Here is a 19,375-nt window from a genome sequence, read left to right as displayed (position 1 = left end):
TTGCTGTGATCAAAAGACCTGAAAAGAACAATTTTAAGTAGGGAAAGTTTATTTGGGGGCTCATAGTTTCAGAGGTCTCAGTCCACAGACAGCGAATTCCATTCCTGTGGGCCTGAGATGAGGCAGACCATCAAAGCAGAACTTTGTGGGAGAGGAAAGCAGCTAGGAACAAGGCACCACAAAGCAGACAGGCCTCCACTCAACAAAGACAAATCATATAAACCCAAAGGCGTGCCCAGGGCACTTCCTCCAGCCACACCCTACTTGCCTAATTACCACCCAGTTAATCCCTATCAAGGATTAATGTATTGATTAGGTTAAAACTCTCATAACCCAATCACTTCACCCCTAAGCTTTCCTGCATTGTCTCAAACATGAGCTTTTGGGGGACACCTCACATCTAAACCATAACTCAAGTCCTGACCCTTAGCTGCCCTATAATCATGATTGTTCTTGTCTGAGTCTCAGTTCTTATCTTAAATGGAGATCCCTTTACTTTCTGTACAAGAAGTGATCAATGGTGCATTCTGAAACCATTAAAACCTTATACAAATTCCTGGCATCTCCATACTGGATCCTTGGTAGTGCTTCAGAAAAATAAAAAGTAGGTCCTTATCAATAAAATGCTGGGGACTCAAAATCTAACGTGAATGCCCTTTGAGGTGGAAGGAGGGCCTGGGCTTTCTCTATCGACCGCTAAGTGGAGAGGGTCTAGCTTAAAATCTCAGTGCTGAACCAGCCTAGGACCCAGGAGTCCAGGCTAACGTCCATGCTTTCTTTCAGGTCAAACGTCACAATCTACAAATCCTGGTAAAGGCTAAAGGAAAGACACCCTGAAATCGTGAACTGAAAAAGCAGGCACACGGAGAAACGGTGGGAGTGGGTGGGGGGAGAAATGTTAGAACCAGAGAGAGGTTGGTGGCCGGAGGGGACGAGGCGTCTGATGCAGTGGGAGGGCAACGGAGGACAGAAACACACCTTTGAGAGTGAAAGTGGGGCCAGCGAAAGGGGCCACCCACAGGAATTTCGGTTCCCACACCAGGACTCCAGGCCTTGACTACAGGTCCGCCCTCAATCGCCTATAGGCCCCCTAGCCCCGCCCTAAGCGGGCTGCTAGACCGTACCATTGTGTATGTATGTGTGTTGACGTGAATAGAGGGCTGGTCCTTCACAGCCACCAGGAGTTTATTCATCAGAAAGATGATAATACGTATTATCATGTCAATTCGAAGTTAATCTATTTCCTTTTTGTCGGCTTGAACTCTCTTCATTACTCGGAAAATAGTAGGCATACGGCCCTTCTTCCCCTTTCCTTTTCCACATTTGGTACATTCCTCCGCGGTACGTAGGCGGGGAGGCGTACATAAACCTCGACGCAGGAGGCGGGGTTGCTCAGTCCTCGAGGCGGCGGTGCTCAGTCGTGTTGGAATCTTGTTGCTTGTCGGCCTGTGCGCGCGTGCGCGGACATGGCCTCAAACGGTATGTGAGGGCGCGAGGCGGCGGTGGTGCGCCTGGTCAGGACCTCGTTCCTTCCCAGTTTAGCTTTTGATTTTCCGTGGGCTTGGGGTGGCGATCGCGTGTAGGATCTTTTCGCACCGCTGTGGCGGGAAGTGGCGGAGAAGGGTAGAAGGGGGAGGTCGATGTCGCCATTTTGTTTCGCTCCTCTGGCGACTCTCGCGGGATTGAGAGTCTTGCTTTTGTAGTGCGTTTAATTTAGGTGAGCGTTGGGAGGGAGGCGGCCTGGTGTTTGAAGCATAAAGGGAGGATGGAAATACCCTGTCTCTCTAGCATGGACCCCCCCTCCCCCCAGTCCCACGCTGTGGTCCGCTTTGTCGCAGTGCTGCATCCGGGCATTTGGTGCGCGCACGCGCTCTGTTGGCCCCTCCCCCTTTCTCGCCGCGCGTATCCTACTTCCCTGCCTCGTGTTGGCCCGACTTTTTGTCGCGAGACCCTCAGGAGACTCAGCTACGCGCGTCCGGTGTGGGCCTCGCCCCTCAGGGTCCCTAGGGAAGGGGTGGGACTGCTCGGTTCCCGCCCGGGTTGCCACGCGGCCAGGGCGGAGGCTCGGGATCGAGGCTGGGCGCCCGCTTAACGGTTAGGGGCGGTCAGGGAAATTGATCAACGTACTGGGGGACGGGGTTCGTACGGTTTCCCGCCTAAATTTATTTTTCTGAGGTGATAGCCGAAAGGAAGGGACGCCCGAGGCCACACCCTCTCCCTGTCATTTTGCCTTTTCCTGCGGGGAAGTGCCTCATTTCCTGTACTGAGGAGATGAGCCGATCTTGCTAGTGCGTTTTTAATGTAACGTCTTAAAAGTGTTTTCTTGTTTTGGTTTGATCACGTCTCAGGGAGACGGGTACATGATAAAACGTAATCATGGGGAGCTGTAGGTTTGGGAATTGATTATCAGATGATGACTCTTGCCTCCCGAGGTTATCACTTTTGTCTTTGACAGTTGGGGTCAAAGGGCTTTGTTGTCTTGGTTGCCTACCTCTGTGTTAAAACCTCGCTTTGCCTTTCTCCAACGTTGATCAAAGGACGGCTGTTTTTGAGAGCCATATCTTATTCGGGTATTGTTGAAGGGTGCACCATTCTGAACACAACTGCCTTGAAGTTGAATTCAAACCTGTGCTTTGACTTTGGGCGATATTACACTATATCTTGACTAGTAGGGTAATAGCTTTCTCCTAAAACGGATGTGAAAATGAAATGTATGTAAATTCAGAGCCGCTTGTGGCATTGAGTTCACCAAGATCCTTGGTTTTTCCAAAAGTTCAGATTTTTGTCTGAAGAAATTTGTGTTGTTTTTCTTTATTGTAAGAAAACTTGTGTTGTCAGCTTGTCCTCTCAGTATCTCATGGGGGAATATATACCTTTTCTTGCAATAGTTTTGTTGATTTTCTTGATCTGAGGGCCCTAGTGCTTATTAAGTTGAGGAATGTAGTTCTGTTTCACTCTCTTAGATGGGCGACTGAAAGTATGTGATTGTATTTTTCTTTTGCAGACTATACTCAACAAGCAACCCAAAGGTGAGTGCCATTTCTGGGCTTCCAGAGTTTGTAAAGGGCAAGGGTGGTCAAGGTAATTCTATCTCCCTTTTGCATTTTTTTTGTTTTTCATTTTCCTTTTCTAAGGTAATTTTTCCTCACTGCAGTTTTTTCTTTTCTCTAGCTACGGGGCCTACCCCACCCAGCCTGGGCAGGGCTACTCCCAGCAGAGCAATCAGCCCTACGGACAGCAGAGTTACAGTGGTTACGGCCAGTCAGCAGACACTTCAGGCTATGGCCAGAGCAGCTATGGTTCTTCTTATGGACAGACCCAAAATAGTTGAGTCATTCTTACTCTGGGTTACTTCTTTCTGAATGCTGCTTTTCTAAAACATGAATAGTGCTGAAATGTTGAAACTGCCACCTATTTTTCTCATCAATTTTTAAACTCGTAAAATTCCTTGGGGATTTAATCCTTTCAAACCAAAAATGTTATGATTTGTAATTTCCTTCTTTTAGAAATTTAAACTTTCCTCTATATGTTGACCTTTTCCTATTTCCTTTCTTGACTTGAAAAGGAGATGGGTGTTAAACTGATTCTTACGTGGCGGAAAAACTTTGCTTGGAAATGCTTTAAATCAGGTTACGGTACATCCTGTGGTAACACAAGGAGGTCAAATTTGCCCTAACTTTGGACTTTAAATAATTTGGATAGTCTTGTATATGTTGTGCACATACCAGCACATTAAAAGCAGCTAACAAATAGGGATCTTTTGGTTTTGGCGGGATAGATGAGGGAATTGGAACTGCCCTAAGGAGTGAAATGGGAGCATTAATTTTAGGGTTTATTTATTTTTTCGGTACCTGGGATTGAACCCAGGGGTGCTTAACCACTGAGTCACATCCCCAGCCCTTTTATATATTTTACTTAGAAACAGGGTTTCTCTGAGTTGAGTAGAATCTCTTGCTGAGACTGGCTTTGAACTCTCAACTCTCCTGTCTCAGCCTCCCTAGCTGCTGGGTTTACAGGTGTGTGCTGCCACGCCCAGCTAATTTTAGGATTTAAAAGAGGGTAACTTTTTTTCCTTATAGCTTTTTTTGACTTCCTTTTTCTTTGTAGCAGGCTATGGCACTCAGTCAGCTCCCCAGGGATATGGCTCCACTGGTGGCTATGGCAGTAGCCAGAGTTCCCAATCATCTTATGGACAGCAGTCCTCCTATCCTGGCTATGGCCAGCAGCCAGCTCCCAGCAGCACCTCTGGAAGGTAAGATGGTGGTGGGGGAATGAGTCAAAAGTTTAGGCCGAATTGTTGGTGTTGGGTAAAGAGAAGGGGGTAGATTGAAAGGGAAAGGGAATAATGAGTATGCTAAGATTATGATTTTTCACCCCACATAGTTATGGTAGCAGTTCTCAGAGCAGCAGCTATGGTCAACCCCCAAGTGGAGGCTATGGCCAACAGTCTGGCTATGGTGGACAGCAGCAAAGCTATGGACAGCAGCAAAGCTCCTATAATCCCCCCCAGGGCTATGGACAACAGAACCAGTACAACAGTAGCAGTGGAGGCGGTGGAGGCGGTGGTGGAGGTAAGAGTTCTTCAGCTGTGTCTCCTTATTTTCTGTATTCTGTTGTTTGGCCCTTATCAAAGAGGCCTTTTTTCTTTTTTTTTAACCTTTTAAAAAATTTTATCCCTCATTTCTTTTATTTCTGTTATCCCTTATTTGTTTGGGACTGTTGAACTTTTTCCTGATGTTTTACTCCTCTTTCCCCTTTTCTTGGTACCTGGTAGTGGACCCAGGGGTACCTAACAAGTGAGCCACATCCCATCCCTTTTTATTTTTTATTTTCAGATAGGGTCTTGCTAAGTTGCTAAGGACCTCACTGAGTTGCTGAGGTTGACCTAAACTTGAAATCCTCCTGCCATACCCTCCCAAGTTGTTGGGCTTAAAGGAATGTGTCACTATGCCTGGCCTGGCTCCCTCCCCCAACCCTTTTTGATCCTGGGGATTGAACCCAGAGTCTTGTGCATGCTAAGTACCCACACACTACTACTAAGCTACATCTCCAGCCTGGTTTTGCCCCCTAAAATAAAAGTATCTTTTCTTCCCTGACAGGCAGCTATGGCCAGGATCAGTCCTCCATGAGTGGTGGAGGTGGTGGTTATGGCAATCAGGACCAGAGTGGTGGTGGTGGCGGCGGCTACGGGGGAGGCCAGCAGGACCGTGGGGGCCGTGGCAGGGGCGGTGGCGGTGGTTACAACCGCAGCAGTGGTGGCTATGAACCCAGAGGTCGTGGAGGTGGCCGTGGAGGCAGAGGCGGCATGGGGTAGGTGTCTTGTGAGTCAGGGAGTATCTTTGGGGGAGTATGGAGGGTGCATGAATCTCCCTTGAAGCCAGTCCCTAGTGCATGGTTAGTATTATTGTTTTCTGGGGATCTGTGAGGGCTTTGATTTGGGGGCAGTGGCTTTCTCTGTACTTTCCCATTTTATTTTGTGAGAACTTGGGAGCCTAAATTCCTATCCATGCTTGTGAGTAGATATTTGAGTACTGATGCTTTTATTTCCAAAAAAAGAAAAAGTACATAGATGTGTATGGATTGGAGTCATTGATATCCTAGGCAAGAAACATGGAAGTAAAGACTTCTTTCTCTGCAAGGGAAACCGATGATCCCACTCCTGGGAAATAGGGAATCTTGACATGTGTATTCCCATGTGTTCTCCAAGGGAGTTGGTAATGGATAACCTGACTTCAGCTTCCAGGAATTGGCTACATACTCTTCCCGTATTCTGTAGTCATTTGAATCTGAGAACGTGATTTGCACTAATTTGACTGACTGATTTTGTGTGTGACTTGGTTTACGGGGTCATCTGACTGAAGTGTGCAGACCTTTGGGGCAAGATAATGCTTGACAGTGGAATCCCACCTATTTATTCCACTGTCTCCCTTCCCAAAAAAGCATCAGCTTGTCCAACTGGATCTTCTTTCCTTCCCTTTCTGCTGAAGTAGAACCTTAGATTTGATGTTAAATCATTTGTCAAATCTGTTGGGTATATAGGATTTGAAGGACCCTACTGTCTCCTTGAAAAGGGGAGGAATGTCAGTGTTAACTTTTTGGAAAAAGTAGGTTTTTTAAAAATGTTTGTATATGGTAAGTATTCAAAGGTGGGTGGGGGCTATCTCAAAAATGTACAAAAATAAGGAAAACTCTGTTGTGTGCGTGTGTTTATTGCAAAACTTGAAAAAGAAAAACAACTGTTATGTGACTGTTAACTTGCTCTGCATTTTATGTGCCACAGGTATGAAAGGTGACATTGCAAAATACTCCGCTCTTCTCGCAGTGTAGAAGGGGTGACCCCGGGGGTGGAGAGTGATCAAAAACAGCTCAGTAGTTAGGATAGGGCTTAGCTAAGTTTGTCTTGCTTTAAGGGGAAATTGCCTTTGGTTTTGACTTTTTATGGAATGGGGTTGGGTCTGCTTGCTGCTTTCAAAGCAAAAACCACAAAAATGTGTTCAGGGCTACCCCAGCCTGGTGTGAAGTGTCTTCTGGGTACATTGGGGGTAGGGTTTTTAAACCAACTACTGGGTTGTCACCACTCACGACGAGGAAAAAAACATCTGCTACGTCGGAAGAACAACCAAGGAAAATGGGTCATTTTTTTTTTCCAGAGGAAATAGATATATAATCCTTTAAAGCAAAATTCTTACTGTGTCTGAGAAATTGCACACGTGTGTGTGACATGCTCACAGGTCAGACAAGGGTTGGTCAGGAAGGGATGTATTTTAGTAGCCACTTGTATCTTTTCCCAAAACACCTACCCATGTTTGGGGAATGTTAAAATCAAAACACCCTTTTGTAGCCGTTGGAAGCTTCATGTCCTTTCTTCTAACTTGTCTTCTCCAGCGGAAGTGACCGTGGTGGCTTCAATAAATTTGGTGGTAAGTGAACAGAGTTTCCAAAATTCCAACTCCCCGCAATGCTTTGTCTGATTGTTCATTTGCAGATGTCTTAGCGTGTTAATTTAAGTGTCAAAGGTTTTGAAGTGTCCATAACCACCTCCAGAAAGGGGTGGGGTAGAATGCCACCCTGCTGCCAGATGTGTGCTAACCTGGAGGCAGGCAGGGGTAAGACTCAGCAGTCTTCTGGTATCAAATTGGTTTGACCCAGGTGAATAGAGGTGTATAGTAGGCCTCTTGACAGGGGTGTTGCCATACCTGGCATTTTGTGACCACCATTTTGAGAACTGGAGGGAGTGTGCTAGAACATGTGGTGCCAACTTGGCTTTAGGATCCTTTTGATCATTGTGTGTCCAAGGCTAGTGTGTGTGTGTGTGTGTGTAACAACCTCCAAATGTTTCAATTCTGTGAGGACATGAAATATTGCCCTTCCCTGAGGACGGTGAAGTTGGTATATATTTTTATATTAAGTACTGAGTGGTGTCAATGCAATTCTACATGTACTTAACTCAGATGGGCAAATAGAAACTAGCTCTGGGAAGGAAGGTGTGGACTACTTCAAGAAAGGTTTGGGAGCATGTGTGGCTCATGGGAAATAACCAGGTCTTAACAGCACAAACTGAATTCATGGAAAAATGGCAAATTTGAGAAGTCTCCCAGTAAGCTGGAACTTTTCTGGTTTGGTTAACTAACAAAAGGTTTCTTGATTTGTCTCAACATTTAAAGCCAAAGGTGTGGGTTCATGACTTAGGTGTCATTGCGTATGGGTACAATATTTGTATATGATGAATTCAGATAAACATTGGTCAAAGATGGTCTCTGGAAAAAAAAAAAAGAGGCTGCATTATGGAAATAAGATTTCTGGTCTGTTCCCTGGACATGCTTTAAAAATATAATAGCTATTATGTATGTTTAATTTTCATGTGGTTTTGGGGAAATTTAACATGGTTTAAGAATGGTTTCTAAAGATGAAATTAAAAATTTTTGTTCCACAATTGATAAGTGTTTTTGGTGTTAAAGTTTGGAGAAACTGGATGGATGCACATCATATTGCTGGTGGTGAGCCCATGTCTCTCTGGGTGAGAGAACAGGGCCAAGCTGAGTTGGTTTGTTAACTTTAATGGGTAATTCCCCTCACCCCCCCAAATCTGCGCTGAGGACATTTCCCAGCCTGAGCTGGGGAGGCAGCATTTTCTGAAGTGTGGCGTTGTCCCTGTAGGGACTCATGTTACAGATCTTAAGAAATGGGCCTGTGTCTCCCCCAGACCTGCCGATGATTTTCTCCTCTGGGCAGGCCCAGGACAGGGTTTGGAGTGAGGCTGTGAGCACTTTACTGATACTTTGCAAGAATATAAATTTGGTGTTATTTTTTTCCTTGTCTTGTCTTTCCTGTTGACTGACGGTTCCTTTTTTCCTTGTTTTGTTTTCTTTTCTTTTTGTTTTGTTTTTTTTTGTTTTGTTTTTTTTTTTTGTTTGTTTTGTTTTTTTTTTTTGTTTTTTTTGGTGTCACTTAAGGCCCTCGGGACCAAGGATCACGTCATGATTCTGGTGAGTCCATTGGTGCATGAAGGAGTGGTTAAAGCGGACGACTTTATCTAGATGTTTTTGAAATAAAAAAATAAAAAATAAAAAACTGGAAAAACAGTGATAGAGAAGGGAAGAGTTTTGCTGTACTTAACAGTTCATAAATGAGCATATCAGAAATATTTGATAAATGAGTGAATACATCCTTCAGCAGTTTAGTAAGTCTGAAATGAACCCGAGAGTGTAACAATTCACAGGTGATGTCAGTTCATCTGTGGACCATGCTTCAGAACTGCTGATTTAAACAATAGTATTTTGTTTTAAAAATGCAGCTTGTGTCTAAATCTGTCAACAAAATCAGAGAAGGAAAGAACTTATCAGACAATATTTAAAAATTTTACTTGTTTTTCATGTTTGGTATATTAGGTTTTAATGTAAGTGTTCTTAGTAAGGGATCTTCAGTTGAAAGTTGATAAACTATGGTGGGTTTTGTTTTTGATCTTGAGCAGTTAACACCTGAGTTATGGTTTCAGGACTGGTTTTAAAATACTCTGATGGAGAGTTGTAAACTAAACCTCTTAATAGACATTTCAAATATTAGAATTACAGGACTATTAATTTTTTTTGTTTTAACTTTGTTTTTCTTCTCTTTAAATTTTATGTACTCCTGTGTTCAACAAGCAGAACAGGATAATTCAGATAACAACACCATCTTTGTGCAAGGCCTGGGTGAGAATGTTACAATTGAGTCTGTGGCTGATTACTTCAACAGATTGGTATTATTAAGGTATGGTGGAGCAGAGTGAGTGGTTCCAATCATTTGGCAGACTTTTGGGTTTCACAGATTAATAAAAATCTGTGTAAAAATCAGTGGTTGCCAGCAGTAAAAGTGGAAGCCTTAATGGTTGTTGCCAGCTTAGTTTGTTCAGCAAAGAACAGTAGCTGTTGCCATTTTCTAAGAGAAATTGCACAAAATAAGTGATGAGAGAGGTACCCCAAGAATGGTTTTAATTTAGGTTGAATGTGAGATATGAAGAAGTAACTGGGAAGGGGAGAGCTGTAGTTTGAGAATGATATAAGCTTTAGGTTCTGGAAGAGGAAAATGGAAGGTTGTGTAGTAAGCCTTCTGGATCCAGTGGTTCTGCATTTGAACCAACCTCAGATCAAAAATATTTGGAAAAGTAAGTTGTGTCAGTGTTGAATTTGTCCAGACCTTTTTTTTCATTATTCCTAAACAAGATAATAACTACATAGCGTTTACATTGTATTAGGTATTAAAAAATAACCTAGAGATGATTTTTGAAGCCACCACGTTTTCTGAGGTACTGGGGATTTGAACCCGGGTCTGCGCACGCAAGGCAAGCGCTCTGCGAGCTGAGCTATTTGCCCACTCCCTAGAGATAATTTGCGTGTGTGTGTGTGTGTGTGTGTGCGCGCGCGCGCGCATGCGTGCTTCTTGGAATCAAACTCTGGGCTTCTTCATGCTAAGAAAGTGTTACACCACTGAGCTACATACTTAGATCCTAGGAGTCCGGGGTCGTTCAGTGTAGGGTCTAGGAGATAATTTAAAGTGTATACAGGAGATGTATGCTTGTTATATGCAAATATTGGGCCTTTTAATGTAAGGAACTTGAATATGTGGATAATGGGTGGGACGATCCTATTCCCCAAGGATACCAAGGGGAAATTTGCATTGTATCCTCCAAAATTGATAATATTTTTTATTTTTCAGACAAATAAGAAAACTGGACAACCTATGATTAATTTGTACACAGACAGGGAAACTGGCAAGCTGAAGGGAGAGGCAACAGTTTCATTTGATGACCCACCATCTGCCAAAGCAGCTATTGACTGGTTTGATGGTATGTACGAGGATAGCAGGTTGGGTGGGCATAGGGCATCCAGTCTTAGGAAGCATGTTACATTTTGAAGGTTCTTTTGAGTCTTCCAGCATTTATTTTATTATAATTTTGGTAAAGTTTCTGCTTATGTTTCATTTAGATTATAAACCTGTTGAGGAGCATGTACTCTTAGATTGTACCAAATGTTTTTGGATCTACAGTACTTGAATCTAGTGTCTTTTTTTAATGATGCCAGGGATAGAACCCAAGTCCTCAAATATCCTAGGCAGTTATTCTACCACAGAGCTACATGCTTCAGTCAAAAGATTTTATAATATTTTCTTTAGGGAAAGAATTCTCCGGGAATCCTATTAAGGTTTCATTTGCTACGCGCCGAGCAGACTTCAATCGGGGTGGTGGCAATGGTCGTGGAGGCCGAGGGCGAGGAGGTGAGGAGCTCCTGTGTCTTGGTATAAAGAGGTGTGGAAGATGGTAAGGGTTTGCATGGAAAGATGTTTACCAAACTTGGAAGGGGTACAAACTTCTTGTATCTGTACTTAGGACCCATGGGCCGTGGAGGCTATGGAGGTGGTGGCAGTGGCGGCGGTGGCCGGGGAGGTTTCCCCAGTGGAGGTGGAGGCGGTGGAGGTCAGCAGCGAGCTGGGGACTGGAAATGTCCTAATCCGTGAGTGAAAGTTTTTTAAAGTAATGTGTACTTTGTTATAGTAGAGTTGTTTGGATAGTTTTTGAAACTAAGAAATAAGAAGGGTACATGGTTGAGGGAGGATTCAATTGAGAGTTTATTAGGTAAGGTTGGAATATAGTCTGCTGTTACCTGTGGGAGATAACTACCGTTCTAAGACCCTAAGGGGTGCTGGAAACTAGAGAGTACCAAAAACCCTGTGTGCTTATTTGAATACAAGCACTGTGATACTAAGATAGCGGATCTGATAGTTGATGTGGCTATTAAGTTGGTAGGATAGGATATATGCAGCATAAACCTGTTCAACAAAATGTATGGTTTTTTGGAAATTACGAGATTCCATCATGCTACTCAGAAAGCCTGCAGTTTAAAACTTAGGAATTATGTTTGGAGTTTTGCATCATTTTCAGTCTGGTCGATCCATAGGAAACAAACTGCATGTAGAGGAATATTGTATGGGGGAAAGTGATGGACTGGGTTCAGTGGTTGTTCAGTGCTAATCACAGTGGTTGTTGCTGGTTCTGTTCTTGAGAAGCAAGCCTTTGGAGTCTCACTAATTCTAGGTTTTGCCTACCACCTATTCTCCCAAAATAATTGTCCTCCTTTTCTTTAGTACGTGTGAGAACATGAACTTCTCTTGGAGAAATGAATGCAACCAGTGTAAGGCGCCTAAACCAGATGGCCCAGGAGGGGGACCAGGAGGTTCTCACATGGGTAAGAGAGAGATGGTACTGAGAAGTTAGATCAAAAACTCCTAAGTTTGTGAACAGGGAGGCTAGGGAGAAGGTAGGATGATAGAGATCTGATATATTTCTTTTGTCCTAGGGGGTACTATGGAGATGATCGACGTGGCGGCAGAGGAGGCTACGATCGGGGCGGCTACCGGGGGCCGTGGTGGGGACCGTGGGGGCTTCCGAGGGGCCGGGGAGGTGGGGACAGAGGCGGCTTTGGCCCTGGCAAGATGGACTCCAGGTAAGAAAGACTCTAAGAATAAAAATAAAGCAATTGACATGGGTTGTGGGGTAACAAGATTGTGTTGAGAAGATGGTTCTTTGGAAAGAGCTAAAGATTGGGCACAGTGGCATATACCTATAATACTGGCAGTTATTGTTGGTGGAGCCCAAGTTTGAGGCCAGCCTGGTCAACTTATTGAGACCCGTGTCAAAGTAAAAAGGGTGTTTGTGGTGGAGCCAAGCACAGTGGTGTACATCTATAATCGCACGCTGAGGCATAATGATTTCAAGATTAAGGCCAGCCTCAGCTACCTTGTGAGGCTTAGCAAGACTGCGGCGGGGGGGGGGGGGGGGGAGACTGGGGTACGCTAGTAGAGCAGCACTGGGTTCAATCCCCATCAAAAGATCTGAAATAGGTAATCTTTAGTGGGGAGGTGGTAGGGAGGGGGAAAAGTTAGGGGAACCAATCTTTTTAGATCTGTAGTATTTAGAGATATGGCATTTGCTTGGATGAGATTTAAGAGGGTCTGGTAGAATATTTGGGGGCATGGGGTTGGAGAAGCTGCTCATTCAAACCTAATAGACTGTTTTCTTTTTTTTTTCTCCAGGGGTGAGCACAGACAGGATCGCAGGGAGAGGCCGTATTAGCCTGACTCCTGAGGTTCTGGAACAGCTTTTCTTCCTGTACCCAGTGTTACCCTTGTTTTTTTGTAACCTTCCACTTCCTGAACACCCATGGATTTGTGTTGGACTACATGATTGTAGCCATACCTCTGGTTCCCATTAAAAACCATCGTTTTAGTTAAAATTTGTTCCTCTTCCCCCTCTTCACTTTCCTGGAGGATTGATGTCCATGTCAGGAATGTGGAGAAGTTTGCCTCTGAGATCATGCTGTGTAGCAGGGATGTAATGATTTGTTCCTGCCCAGCAGAACTAGAAATAAAGTATTTGATACTTGATGTAGGGGAGAAAAGGACAAGTGGTATCCTTGAGAAATATAGTTCAAATTTATGTCATGGCAAAACTGGGTGTGTATGGTGTAAATGAAAATATGGGATGTGATGAGTATTGCTCCAGGTTTGCATATCTGTGGGAATTGTATCACGATTTATATGTTGGTCTTTGTTTGCCATTTGTAGCAGATATACTGTTGAAGAATTCTTTGCTTTTGAGGCTCAAACAAATTAGATTTGTCTTTGGGGCAGTATTCAAATCTGACCACCATGAACTGGGATGTGGCTCAGTGGCAAAGCGTTTGCCTCTCATTTGCAAAGCCCTGGGTTGGATTCCCAGTTCCCTTCCCTCCCAAAAAAAAAGAAATGAAGATTGAAAAAACATCTGACTATGATGGAGAGCACAATGCCAATTTGGGAGAATACAGTGCCTACTTTCAGGCCACTGTTCAGTACCAATGAAGGTTTATGGAGTTGTCTAATTGTAAACCCTAGAAAACCAGGCCATTCTCTTTACAGACTGAAAATGAAGTACAGCAGTTACTTTGCTGTCTCAGAATCAGAAATTGGGAATCAGGATTGAGTTTATTACTCTTCTGGCTCCATTTCTTTTTTTAGCATTTTAATCATTTTGATTATGAAACCATTGTGCAGGAGGACTTGAAGGGGGCAAACTTAACGTCCCAAACTTTTGTTTACTTAGACCTAGGAGGATATTAAATGCGGAAGAGGTCTGAAGATGGTGTGTGGGGTGGGTAGGTGACTGGGAAAGGAAGGTAGAGATTATTCCTTATATTTAAAAAAGATGAGGAAGTGGACTAGTAGATAAACTGGTCCAGTTGGATCATTTTCATATTTTGCTTATGGTATTTTGAGATTTTATTTTAGGCCTGAAGCTTCATGATTGGTGGGGGTAGAAAGCCCTCATGGAGGTTACTGAATGATTAGGGGAAGGGTGAGTTATAACACTGACTTCCAATCTCTTAGCATATGATTTTGCAGATCCTTAAAAAGATTTTTCTTGGGCAGGGGATGTGGCTCAGTGGTTAAGTGCCCCTGCGTTCAATGCTTGGTACCAAAAAAACCCATTTTTCCTCTCACCTGTGAAATTAAGAAAACTTGTTCTTGCCCGCCAGCCAGTTGATTAGCATGAATTTTGGTGAACAGAAGTAAAAGTTACAGCCAAGAGCAAAGACAGTTTTATTTATTGGTGATGGTAGGGGTCAAACCCAGGTTCTGACACATTGTTAGGCAAGCACCACTCACTGATTTACACCCTCTTCCACACCCAAAGACTTGGTTCTGGCATGTTATCTGTCATGGTTTGTAAGATAAGTACCATCAGAGACATTGCAAATGTACCTGAGACCCATTGGTGGGAAATAATTTTCCTCTCATAAAAGTCCTCATTCCTTTGGTTCTGGGTATTGAACCCAGTCACTTGTATATTCTAGGCACTTATTGTTATCACTGGAGGCATGTCCCTTGGCTTCCTCCCTTGAAGTTATGCTGAAGTACGTTCTCTGTTCAAGAGGAGTTATTTCTATTCCTGGTGATTTGAGGCAGGAAAACCATGACTTAAAAAAAAAAAAAAATCAGCTGCTTAATCTTTCTGCAGGAATGGAGCTGCTCTAACCAAGAGTAGTGGTTGAGAGTGCTCTGTCATCTATCTCCAGGCTGTAATGAGAGAGAACTTGGAACCTGAGAAATTGAGAGCCAAGGATAGACCCTCCCCGCCCCCCCCCCCATGCTATCTTTGATTTATTTGGTTTGAGTCATCTGGCTGAAGTCTCTTAAGACATTTATTGTTGCTTCTGTGCTAGAGTTCCCCCCCCTCCCATAGCTTTATTGAGGTACAATTGAAGTACAATAAAATGCACATGTTTGAAGTATGCAATTTGATTAATTTTGACATGTATGCAATCAGTACAATCAACATAAGCATTTCCATTACTTTTTTTTTTTTTTTTTTTTTCCTTTTTTTGCGGTACTGGGGATTGAACTCAGGGCCTTGTGCTTGCAAGGCAAGCACTCTACCAGCTGAGCTATCTCCCCAGCCCTCCATTACTTTTTAAAAATTTTGAAATGCACACTATTTCCTGTATGATTAGAAATTGATCTTCTTAAGATATAGAACCCCACCCCCACATGTCAACTCTTTTGAAATTAAGTAGCACATTTATAAATAGAGGTCAAGGAAAAAAGCACAAGAAAAGCAAAAGTGCTTTGACATTAAAAGCTCAAAATATCAGGATCCCTGGGATGAAACAGTACTCAGATGAACATTTATAAAAAAGTACTTATATTAGAAGTTAGCTAGGATAATAAATTGTTTACAAATTATGTAGGAAGGAAAATAACAAGTATACAGAAAAGATAATGCAAGTAAAATTTGATTAAGTCTAACCAGGAAAAAAGCAAGAACAAATTATCAGTGGAAAGGGAGCTATCTTAAATAACCCTACAGATGCTAAAAGTATATTAAGGTAATATTAAAGTTGCATGCCAACATATGTGATAGCTTATATAACATGATCTATGTTAGAGAAGGATCTGTGCTGCTGAAAGAACTCATTAATGGATGAAATATATATGTTGTCTAATAGTATTTTTACTTATGTAGCTTCCTTGTTGGCAGGATCTATCCAGTGGTGGCAGACATGTTGAAGTTACCCAGTATTGTGTTGTGATCTGATTCTTCAAATTGAGAAGGGTTGGTTTAATGTATGTAGAGGCGCCATTGTTTGGGGGCATAAATACTTTTGATAGGTCTTAATGTATATTTCCCTTAAGCAGTATGAAATGACCTTTGTCCCTTACGATTAACTTTGGCTTATAGTTCACTTTATCTGAACCCTAGTTTATGTGATCCGTGTGAGTGATATGTTTTTGTCCATGCTTTTACCTTCAGTGTGTGGATGTCTTTGAAAATTTGATCTGATTCCCTGATCTCTCCTGTTAGAAGTGAAGAAGAGATTGAAGCTTGTGAGTGGATTGCTGGGGCTATGAAGTGTTGATGTCTTAATTGGGTATTGGGAATTGAACCCAGGGACACTTTTAATACTGAACTACGTCCCCAACCTTTTTTTTTTAAGAGGGAGAAGTACTGGGGATTGAACTTGGGGACACTTAATCACTGAGCCTTATTTGCATTTTATGTAGAGACAGGATCTCACTGAGTTGCTTAGTCCCTTGCCTTCACAGAGGCTGACTTTGAACTGGGAATCCTCCTGTCTCAGCCTCACGAGAGCCACTGGGATTATAGGTGTGCACCGCTATGCCAGGCTCGTCCCCAGCATTTTACTGTTTTTGTTTTGAGACAGGGTCACTGAGTTGTTGAGGCTGGCTTCAGGCGTGGAATTCTACCTCAGCCTGCTCTAGTGGCTGGTATTCAGGTGTGCAACACTGTATCTGGTTTGATATCTTTCAGAAAGGTTTAGATGCTTAACTAAGCTCAGCAACTGGGGAGGCTGAGATGGGAGGATTTTAGGTTTGAAAGCCAGCCTGAGCAATTCAGTGAAACCCTGTCTCAAAAAATAAATGGGCTGGGTGCATGGCTAGAAAAGCAGCTTGGGAGGCTAAGGCAAGAGGGTACAAGTTTTAAAGGCAACCTCAGCAACTTGTGAGACCCTGCCTTGAAAGAAAAAAAGGCTGGGATTGTGGCTTTTTGTTAACTGCCTCTGGGTTCAACCCCTGGTACCAAAAAAGAGGACTGATGTATGGCTTGATTCCAGTACTGCCCTCCCCCATCCAAAAAAAAGACTTTTGTGGTTGGCCTTTACCCTTAAGATGAAGTAAAGTTGCAGGTGACTAATAGTGGGTAGATATAGCTTGGGACAGTGCAGGGGCTTTTCCACAATGAAGTAGACCAGAAATAACTATGGAGAGAATGTTGGTGTTTATTGAGAATCTGGTCCTAGTGCCAGGTGGTCATTGGGTGGGAAACGTGTGAGGCCCATGGTGTATGAATTTTGGGGCTTCCGTTCTTTGCTTCATTACCTAGTAAGAGTCAGACTAACAGCCAGTCTTTTTTCTCTAATTGATAAGGATGTTTTGGACTAGTTCTTTGTACCTTATTTTGGGCTGGGGATATAGCTCAGTAATAGCTGGGGAGTACTTACATAGCATACATGAGAGCCTCAGGTTCCATCAGCACCACACACATTGCCAAAAAGCATAAACTGATTTGGGGTAGGGATCAGTGCTGGTGATATATTATATCCAGGGCTAGGCAAATGCTCTTTCATCACTTTTTCTTTTTTATTCTTTTTATTTTATTTATTATTTATTTTTTTGGTACCAGGGATTGAACTTGGGGGCACTTAGCCACTGAGCCATGTTCCCAGTCCTGTTTTGTATTTTATTTAGAGTTGCTCAGGGCCTAGCTAAATTGCTAAGACTGGGTTTGAATTTAATTCTGTTTCAGCCACCCAGGCTGCTGGGATTACAGCACTTTATCACCAATCTTACATGTCCAGCCTTTTTCTTTACTTTTTTTTTTCCAAGTTTTTTTTTAGTTGTCAGTGGACCTTTATGTAGTGCTGAATTCTGAACCCAGTTCCTTACATGCTTGGCAAGTACTCTACCACTGAGCTACCACCCTAACCCCAACCTTTTGTTCCTTTGAGAGTGGGTCCTGTTAAGTTGTCCAGGTTGAACTTAATGTCCTTCTGCCTCAGCCTGTTTAGTAGCTACAATTTAGGTGTGCACCACTATGACTAGCAGTAGTTTGCTTTTTATTTCCCCCATGCAGGGGAATGAACGCAGAACCTTGCAGCATGCTAGGCAAGTGTTTTACCACAGAACCACATCCCAACCAACTGTTTGCATTCTTGAAGTACTTGAGGTATAGTATGTTGGGACAGACAACTGGAAAGAAGTGAGCCTGGTGGGTTGCAGATGAGGAAAAGTATTCAGTAGGTCTGTGCCTACTTCGTTCCTTAGTTTAGTTCCTGATTAGCCCTTTCAGCTTTTCTCTCCCCATCCCATGCAGGGACTTACGTGGGTTTCAGTATCTTGAATACAGGATGAGGTTGTAACAAATGGACGAGAGTTTCAAGATCTGGTGTCCAGTCCCCTATGAGACCTGACACAACATTGATTCTACTTTCAGGCATGTGTCTTTGCTTTTCTAGTCTCATCATTTTTAAAAACTTAGAATTGGGAAATAATTATGGTATGTAATGTGATTTTTTTTTTTTTTTTTACATGTATACATTATATAATGATCAAATTAGGCTATTTAACATTATTTCAAGTACTTTAAGGTTCTTTTTTTTTGTACTGGGAATTTAATTTAAACCAGGGGCGTGTTAGCACTGAACTACATTCTACCCCTTTTAATGATTTATTTTGAGACAGGGTCTCCCTAAGTTTCTGAGGATGGCATCAAACTTGGGATCATGCTTTCTTAGCCTCCTGATTTGCTGGGAATACAAGAAGTGCCACTGTTTGAATACTTAAAATCCACTCTTAGCAATTTTGAAATAGAAGAGAATCCATTTGCTTATTTTGTCGTGCAGGGAACTGAACCCCAGGTTCTCCTGAATGCTACTGCTGAGCTTCACCCCCATACCAGCAGTCCATTATTAAGCATAGTTAGTATCCATGCTACTCCAGATTTTACTCCAGATTTACTCCTCCTAAATGAAAGTTATATCCATTGTCCAACATCCCCCTTTCTATATCTTCTCTCCCCTGGATCCCTGATTTGATTCGGATTTCACATTTAAGTGAGGTCATCTAGTATGTTTGTGCCTGGCTTATTACCACTTAGCATAATTTTTTATATTTGTTCATGTCACTGGGTACTTTGTTTCCATTATTTTGGCTATATTGTTTTGGCTATATTGTGAATAGTGCTCTAGTCAGCATAGGATACAGGCATCTCTTTAATGTTCTGGCTTCAGTTCCTTTGGATATATACCCAGGTAGTTGTATTGCTGGATCATGTGGTACTTTTCATTTTAGTTTTTTGAGGAACTTCCATGTTTTACATGATAGGTATACTAATTTATATTCCCACCAACTGTGTACAAGGATTCCTTTTTCTACATCCTAACACTTATTATCTTTCATCTTATGATATAGCCATCCACTTTGGGGTCTAACCAGGTCTCACTTCCTATTCTAGTCTATTAAGAGGGCTGGGTCTGTAGCTCAGTGGTAGAGCTCTTGCCTCACATGTGTGAAGTTCTGGGTTTGATTCTCAGCACCACATTTAAAAAAATTGTGTCCATTTACAACTAAAAAAATACCCAGAGAGGTTACCTTCAGCCAGGTGTTCACATCAGTTCACATCTATAATCCAAGTGGTTTTGGGAGGCTGAGGCAGGAGGATCACAGTTCAAAACCAACCTTAGCAACTTAGGCCCTAAGCAGCTTAATAAGACCCTTATCAAAATAGAAAGGACTGGGGATGTGGCTTAGTGGTTGTTGATCTTTAATCATTCCTCTTTATATT

At 42.8% G+C, this 19,375-nt stretch overlaps 1 protein-coding gene across 1 annotated transcript; it reads left to right on the top strand.

The window, feature by feature from the left end:
• Positions 1-1,402: 1,402 nt before the first annotated feature.
• Positions 1,403-12,742, top strand: Fus (FUS RNA binding protein). The gene is given in 16 exon segments (XM_047533122.1): positions 1,403-1,479; positions 3,005-3,029; positions 3,172-3,326; positions 4,108-4,252; positions 4,384-4,571; positions 5,100-5,310; positions 6,886-6,920; positions 8,454-8,486; positions 9,147-9,227; positions 9,230-9,249; positions 10,195-10,324; positions 10,651-10,752; positions 10,865-10,988; positions 11,620-11,720; positions 11,831-11,978; positions 12,568-12,742. Coding segments are annotated over 16 exon segments (1,551 nt in total). The 5' UTR covers positions 1,403-1,466; the 3' UTR covers positions 12,608-12,742.
• Positions 12,743-19,375: the final 6,633 nt, after the last annotated feature.

Source organism: Sciurus carolinensis, chromosome 18 (genome assembly GCF_902686445.1).
Source record: "Sciurus carolinensis chromosome 18, mSciCar1.2, whole genome shotgun sequence".
NCBI classification, from domain to species: Eukaryota; Metazoa; Chordata; class Mammalia; order Rodentia; family Sciuridae; genus Sciurus; species Sciurus carolinensis.
This window is presented reverse-complemented; position numbering and strand designations above follow the sequence as displayed.